The 8,116-nt window shown below is 46.4% G+C and overlaps 1 protein-coding gene across 24 annotated transcripts in view; it reads left to right on the top strand.

The window, feature by feature from the left end:
* The first annotated feature begins 5,798 nt into the window (after window positions 1-5,798).
* Window positions 5,799-8,116, top strand: part of MAPK8IP3 (mitogen-activated protein kinase 8 interacting protein 3) — a 69,049-nt gene continuing 66,731 nt past the window's right edge. For 23 of the 24 annotated variants that reach the window (XM_032197666.1, XM_032197662.1, XM_032197664.1 and 20 more), the window contains exon 1: window positions 5,799-6,158. In XM_032197666.1, the coding sequence (XP_032053557.1) occupies window positions 5,841-6,158 (318 nt within the window). In that variant the 5' untranslated portion in view covers window positions 5,799-5,840. The remainder of the gene's footprint in view (window positions 6,159-8,116) is intronic. The other variant, XM_032197661.1, reaches the window with a different exon arrangement.

The raw sequence follows: 8,116 nt of genomic DNA, 5'->3' as shown, positions 1-8,116 counted from the left end.
CTACACTGAGAACTAGATTGTGATTTAAACTTTTGGTCAATTAAAGAAGTTTTGTATAGAAGCATTTAGTGAAAATAAAAGTGTCCAGATAACAATAACACACATGCGTGTGTGTATGTGTGTGAATATATATGTATATACATATATAAAATAAACAATCGTGTGTGATTGCTTGGAAAACTAGACTTTCCTAATGGTTTGCAGGTTTTCAGGAAACTAACTAGGTTTAATTCCAGCTGCTTCCTTACAAAAGCAATGAAATGCTCTTGAGTACACTTTTTTCTAATAATGCTGCCCCCCATTTTGCTTCTGTTTTATATTTCCATGAAGGACACTTGCGGGGAAGTATTATAAACAACATATGAAAGAGCTTTTCAGCTGTCAATATGTTGCTACAGATCTATGTTTTAAATTCAAAGAACAGATCAAAAATTCCAGACTTGCAAATAATATGTATGTGTAGTATCCTGTAGCCCACAGATCCTCAGATTTCTCATTGGGCTGTGAACATTGCTAACAGCAGTAATACTGCCAGGAGCAGCATCAGTTTCCTGTCCTGTACCAGACTTTGTATCACTTCTTGTGCCACTAGAGATATTAGTATCACAGTTCAGGAACCTGTGTTGCAACCATATAGGTTGTGAAGATTAATAATATGCTGGAATAAAAATTAATTTTAGTTGTGGGTTGTTTGTTTGCCATATACATACACATATATATATATATTTTCCCCCTTCCAATCAAACTTTGCCATACTATGTGAATTGGATGTGTCACACAACCTTTCGAATTTTACACCACCACCCCTGACCCTTTCAGCACCAGCTAATGAATGATCTGAAGCAAAGACTGGAAGTGTGCTTAATTCATGAGACCTTAGGAAGAATAAGTGTATAGGACTAGTAATGTTGAGGTCAAATACTTGTGAGAGGTTTGTGATAGAGGCATGAATGTTTGTCTCAGCTTATATTATTTCTAGAAGGCTCTGTGGTAGATACAGTGTCAAAAATTGTACTTCTTAGCTGAGCTGCTTGAGATAACCTGCTTTTTTAAGATGAGCTGCTTTATCAATCGGGTTAGTATAGAAAGAGGCAAAACTGTTGCTGTGCAAAGAAATTGGAAATGCAGTTGGTATTCTTCACCAACTGAGAAATTACTTAGATTCAAGGTAGTTTCCCAGGAGCAGGTAAGAAACAATATGTTGCAAGATGTTTGTCTTTGAGAGGAAAGGGACAGGCACAAACATAGTTCAAGTGTCTTGTCAGTTAAAGGTAACTTTCTGAGTATGACCTAGTGAAATACTTTCCTGCTGAATCCATAAGTAAGGATCTAGACACGAATTATGGGAATACTGAACCTGAAATCTATGGTTATTTATTCTATCCAATAGATATCTATTTCTTCTGTAATTCCTTTTTTTTTTTTTTTTTTTGGTAACTATTGTCTGGTTCCTACAACTGTACATCTATAAAGGTATGATCATAATATTTTGCTTTCACTGTAAATTTATTCCAAAACTGCACACCTTTTGTTATTTCCTGAAGCTCTCAGAAGTCCCGGTTACAGAACTGCCATAAAAACCTACATAGATAATTCTAAATTGGTTTTACAAAAAGCTTGTCAAAAGTAGTATCAAGTCCTTCCCATGCCCTTGAAGTCCTTGTGCCACTTTTCCTGATTTTACAGCTTCAGTTTTATTTCTTAAAACAGGCAATCTCTTCTGAAATATCTTTTCCCTTGTTTGTCTGGATTTTATATTACCAAGGCCTCAGTCTCAAGGACTCCTTATGTCTTGTGTACAGTCCTATAAGTTTAATGCATAACTCATTAAAGCATGTGTCAATATTTGCATTTTGTTTCCAACTGTCTGATTTATGTGAGAGAAAACACTGAAATTGGCTTTGTGACATATTTTGTTGCATCTTTTTGTAAAGAAAAGATCCTCTATTTTTGTTTGCTTGTTTGTTATATCTTCAGTCATGAATAGTTGGGTAAAAGTATAACTATAGTAAGTACAATGTTTTTAGGCTGTTAAGTGATTTTGATTTAACAGTCTCAGTGTAATATGTGTTTTAATTAATAATGTAATGAATTGCATATTTTTTCTGGAAACAGAGGAAACTGGAGCATTGATTCATTTAACATATTTTGCTATAACCTTATCATGACTTCATATTTTTCTTACTGACCAGCAAATGTCTTCTCTCAGGCACTATGGGTCCCCAGTGAGGTCATTCTGCTGCTGAGCTCTGAGATGCCTTTCTGATGCTGCCAGAGGCTCCACCATCAGATGATCTGTGCTGTTCACCTCAGAGCCTGAAATGGCTGTAAGAGAGGATAATCCTCAGTGCACACATTAAGCAGGTGGAAGAGGAGGCATCTTCACGGTGGCAGGAAAACCCATGCTTCTGTGTATTTGCTTACTCTCAAGTTGCTCCATGTTTCTCTGTCTCTCACTAGCATGGAAGGATATCAGGTCTAGAAGGGCTACAATAGAACATTAAATAGCACTGTTTCTGAAAACATCAAGAGCTTCTGTGCATTTTATTACACTTCTGCTCTTCTAGGTGTTGTGCTTTAACACAGCACGCAGCTAAGTGTCCCATGGCCATTCACTTGCTCCCCACCCCCCACCCTCCCCCCGCAGTGGGTCAGTGGGATGAGGGAGAGAACTGGGGGGAAATAAAGTAAAACTCATGGGTTGAGATAGTTGAATAGGACAGAAAAGGAAGGTAAAATAATAACAAAAGAATATACAAAAGAAGCAACACACAACACAATCACTCACCATCAGACGACAAATACTCAGCCAGACCCTAAGCAGCAGTAGCTCACCCAAGCCAACTCCCCCCCAGGTTTTACTGTCAAGCATAACACCATATGGTATGGAATACCCTTTTAGTGAATTGGGGTTAGCTGTCCTGGTTCTGTTCCCTCTTAGCTCCTTGTGTACCCCCAGCCTCCTTGCTGGCAGGGCGGTGTGAGAAACTGGGAAGTCCTTCCCTCTATGCAAGCGCTGCTCTGCAACAACTAAAATGTTGGTGTGTCATCAGCATTCTTCTCATCCTAAATTGAAAACAGAGCACCATACCAGCTACGATGAGGAAAAATATCTCAGCTGAAACCAGGACGCTAGGTGACACATCTTAATTTACCATGAGATACCCTTCCTTGCATTTGGCTTTTGTATGGAGGGGTAAATAGTAAGTGTCCAAAGGAATACTGTGTTGCTACACTTCCCAAATTTTTCTTACAATGTAGCTTTCTTTCTTTTTTTTTTTTTTTTTTTTTTTTTGTGTGTGTGTGTGTGTGTGTGTGGTTTTTGTTCTTGTTGTTGTTTCTTGTTGTTGTTTTGCTTGTTTGTTTGTTTCTGCTCTATGCTTCATAGTCCCGGGAGCAAACAGACCAAAGTTATTTTTTAGAATGAGATGAACAGGCCAGATCATCTTGGCCTCAATCAGGAAATCTTTTTTTGCCTTCTGTTCAAGATCTGCTCATCAATTTAACATTCAAGAAAAATAAATTGGTTAAGGGAAGTGATTGTCCCACTCCGATCTGCACTGGTGCAGCCTCACCTCAAGCACTGTGTGCAGGTTTGGGCACCATAGCATAAGAAGGACATAAAACTGTTAGAGAATGTCCAAGGAGCATAACAAATGTGGTGAAGGCTTTAGAGGGCAAGGTAGAGGGCAAGAAGAGGCTGAGGTCACTTGGTTTGTTTGGCACAGAGCAGAGTAGGCTGAGGGGAGGCCTCATGGCAGCCTGCAGCTCCCTCACGAGGGCAGCGAAGGGGCAGGCGCTGAGCTCTGCTCTCTGGGGACAGCGACAGGACCCGAGGGAACGGCATGGAGCTGGGACAGGGGAGGGTCAGGCTGGGGGTTAGGGAGAGGTTCTGCACCCAGAGGTGGTCGGGCACTGGCACAGACTCCTCAGGGCAGTGGTCACAGCACCAAGCCTGCTGGAGGTGTTTGGACAGCACTCTAAAATACAGTTTGATTTTTGTGTGGTCCTGTGTGGAGCCAGGATGATGATCTCTCAATGATCCTCATGGGTCCCCTCCAACTCAGGATATTCTGTGATTCTGTGATTCTAATTAATAAATTCCACATGCTTGTTTTCAAAAAATACCCTGAACTTAGACTTTGCATGTATTTTTGGTGTTAATATCTACCATGAATGTAATTGTTCTGGAAAATCTTGCTAGGGTATCAATAAAGAAAAAATGAAACAATATAATACAGAGAAAATGGTGGAGTTCTGATCCTGTAAAGTGTTAAAGTAGATCTAGAAAACTAGTTTTAGGTAGTAAACTTCAAAGCAAGTGTTCTGAGGAGCAACCAAGGGAACCGGGGCTGTTTAGTATGAAGAAGGGGAGCCTGAGAGGAGATGCCATCACACTCTACAAATACCTGAAAGGAGGCTGCAGTGTTTATCTCTTCTGTTAGGTGACAACTGATAGGATGCAAGGAAATGGCCTGAAGTTACACCAGGAGAGGCTTAGTTTGGACATATGATATTGGGAGTGTGCTATGGGCCACATGATTAAGAAGATCAAGCAAATGCAAACCTATATAGACAGATGGAAGCAGCCTCGCACTCACAAGCCCGGGTCCTTCATGGGGGACTTCAGCCACCCAGATTCCTGTTGGAGGGACAGCATGGCAGGGCATAAGCAATCCAGGAGACGAGACTCCACAACCTCTCTGGGCAACCTGTCCCAGTGCTCTGTCACCCTCACAGCAAAGAAGTGCCCCCTCATATTGAAATGGAACCTCCTTTGCTTCAGTTTGTGCCCATTGTCTCTTGTACTGTTGCTGGGAACAACTGAAAAAAGCCTCGTTCCATCCTCTTGACACCTTCCCCTCAGATATTCATATACACTGATGAGGTCTCTGCTTAGTTCTCTTTTCCAAGCTAAAAAGGCCCGGTTCTCTCAGCCAGTCCTCATACAACAGGTGCTCTAGTCCCCTAATCACTTTTGTAGCCCTAATTTGTAAATTGCCTGTAGGAAGCTTCTTCTGTACTTCAGAAGTAATTTGAGACCCTCAAATGGGCAGTGAGCCCCCCAGGGACACAAGAGCACAATCTCTGATGGTGCTGCAGGACAGTATTCCTGTCTGAATAGGGCCTTGTCTCCTTTCACTGCAGAAGCTACAGCTGCCTCACCTGGGGAAGTATAACTGAGTACCTAAATTGAAACCATTAACATGTATGGAGGTAAAGGAGTGCCCTGATTTTCATGGACACAAGGAAAAAACTCATGTTTGGAAGTTTTGCATTAGTAATTGGGTTGCACAATTAGATTCTAACACTCTCTGGTCTGGAAGATGCCACCTTCCTCCAGGATTCCTCCTTAATCAGACCTCACACTGAACAGCAGACAGATCAGGTAGCACACCTCACATCTGTGCTAGGTGATGGAGAACCCCAAGTGTGAATCGGGAAGAATCGAGTAGCTTCTGGCCTGGCCTCCACAGCATTTATTTAGAAGCCTTTCCACTCTTTGGCTTGTTGATGTGTCCGGGCCTAGGACAACTGCTCTCCCTGAAATGTTTCAGCCCTAGGGCCCAGACCAGGACAAGCAGACGTGCTTTGGGCGCTACTGAGGGAACACCGACGGGGCCAGGAGCCCCCCCCCCGAGACCCTCCCGCCCCGCGACTGCGCCGTGCGGTGCCGGGCGTTCTCCGCGCCCCGTGACGCGGCGGGGAGGGGCCTCGCGCCCATTGGCGGCCGGCGGCGGCGGAGGAGCAGAGCCCGGCGGCGGCCTCGGCAGCGGCGGAGCGGAGCGGGGCAGGGCAGGGCAGGGCAGGGCGCGGCGCGGCGCTCGCAGGCCGGCAGGATGCTGGAGATCCAGCTGGACGATGGCGGCGTGGGGGGGTACCCGGGCGACGACTACTGCTCGGGCTCGGTGATGTCGGAGCGGGTGTCGGGCCTGGCCAACAGCATCTACCGCGAGTTCGAGCGGCTCATCCACTGCTACGACGAGGAGGTGGTGAAGGAGCTGATGCCGCTGGTGGTGACGGTGCTGGAGAACCTGGACTCGGTGCTGACCGACAACCAGGAGCACGAGGTGGAGCTGGAGCTGCTGCGGGAGGACAACGAGCAGCTCCTCACGCAGTACGAGCGCGAGAAGGCGCTGCGCAAGCAGGCCGAGGAGGTGAGCGCGGCCCCGCCGAGCCCCCCCCCCCCCGCCGGGCTCGGCCTAACGGGCCCGGCCCGGCCCAGCCCCGCCCCGCGCCGCCTCCTCGGCGCCCCCCGGCCCCCGCTCGGCCCCGCCGCCGGGCATCCAGCGCCCAGCGGGGGCCTCCCCCCGGGGGGCGGCGCTCGAGGGCGGGCCGGGGGTCCCGGGGGGCCTCCCGTGAGGCGGCGGCCGGCGGGGCCGCGCATCCTCGGAGGGGGGAGGCCGGGGCCGTGAGGGGGAGCGGGGCGCTTCTAGAAGGGCCGGCGGGGCCCGGCCGGGGAGAGCGCGGCCCCCTGGGCCCCGGTGGTGCCGGGCAGCGCCGCCAGCCCGCACGGGGGGGGCCCCCTGCCCCCTGCCTCCTGCGGGAGCGGCCATCGCCCCGCCGCCGGCTGCGCGCACAGCCGGGCTCTTTTTCCCCTGCATCACCGTGCGCCTGGAGCCAAGCGGGCAGGGACGGGGGCTGCCCAGCCGCCCGCTCGGAAGGGGGAAGGAGAATGAATCAGAAATAGCTGCGGCGCTGTCAGTTTGAAGAATGCACTCTACAGCACCGGCAGCAAATAGGTGGCTTGAAATTTCGTACTAGTTTGTGGTTTAACAAAAATTATTCTTGTTAATTTCTTGAGCCATGTCAAGCTGATGTGAAAATGGTGGCCTGCCTCACTGTAGCAGTCTAGTGCAGACAAACATCCCTTTCAATGCCAGCAGTAAGCTGTTTGGAGCAAAAATTATATTTACAGATCTGATTTTTGAAACTCTTTTTTTTTTTTTCCAAAACCATACATTGGGAAACAATAGTTTTCCGAGTTAGAGTCTGCAGTTCCCTGGAGCACAGGTTTACCTCCTGTGAGCACTGCGCTCATCTGGGCCAGGGGATGGCCAAGTGGATGGTGGGGAGAACAACCCTGCCGATGGAAGGTGACAGATCCTTGGTCTGCAGAGACTTCGGCTTCGGCGTAGGCGCAAAAGAGAGGGGAGATGACTTGCACTGTCTCCCCTCGCTACACGTGTGCCTGTCTCTGCCGAAATCAAGAGCATCTTGTTGGCCATAAATGAGGTCTGCCAGCCTGAGGTGTGCTATTTAGCCTGCTAAAGTAATAGTAATGGGCTGTGAGATGGGTTAAAGCACTGGTGGTAGAAAAAGTCCATCGCCTGCCATATCATTTACACTTCTCCAAAAAACTAGTTGCAAAGTCATCTTTTGCCATCTTTTAAACTGCAAGCAAAAGATTTAAACTTCAGTAGTCATCATTATGAATCATATTCTGATTTGCTGAGAGGTAATTAATGAAATAGCTTCTGAACTCCGGAACTGTAAAACACTGTAAAAGTGTTTTTGTTCCTTAATAATGACTTGCAAGAATCTTGCTAACATAAAGATGAGGGGGGCACCAATGGTCCGTTACTAATGCCAAAAGCTAGAATCAGGCAAATAAAGTTTTACTCCTTATTTTAATTATGTATTAATGGTCTGATATTTTAATTAATAAAATCAATAAACAATCTTTACAGTTCTTATGAAAGCATGTAAGGATTTAAAAGTGACGGAGTACTTGGAACTTGACTTATTAAATATTCCACAGAGCCAGTATTTTGCTGCTTCTGAGAAACAAAAATGTTTGAAAGCCCAATATTTATTGGATGAAGGGGGGAGGGAATGGGACTTCAGATGGGAAATGGAACAGCACATTTGGGATGATCTTGCATCTTTGGACTTGGGTAGATTTCTACTCTCAAGCATCTCTCTAGCGTTTTCTTCATGTGTTCCAAGTCCCTGGAAAAAAATGAAGTGACAACAGTTGCAGTCCCTGCAAGCGATGCTCAGGAACCAGAGCAGAATGCCATTTGCCGAGATTTAAAAAGTATTCTGTCATTCTTATGCACAGTTGAACTGAAGTGGGCAAAAGTGTCTGCAAAGAGACTTTTTAACAAAACAA

Source organism: Aythya fuligula, chromosome 15, assembly GCF_009819795.1.
Source record: "Aythya fuligula isolate bAytFul2 chromosome 15, bAytFul2.pri, whole genome shotgun sequence".
Classification (NCBI taxonomy): Eukaryota; Metazoa; Chordata; class Aves; order Anseriformes; family Anatidae; genus Aythya; species Aythya fuligula.
The sequence above is the reverse complement of the archived record's forward strand: the minus strand, read 5'-3'. Positions and strand labels throughout refer to the sequence as shown.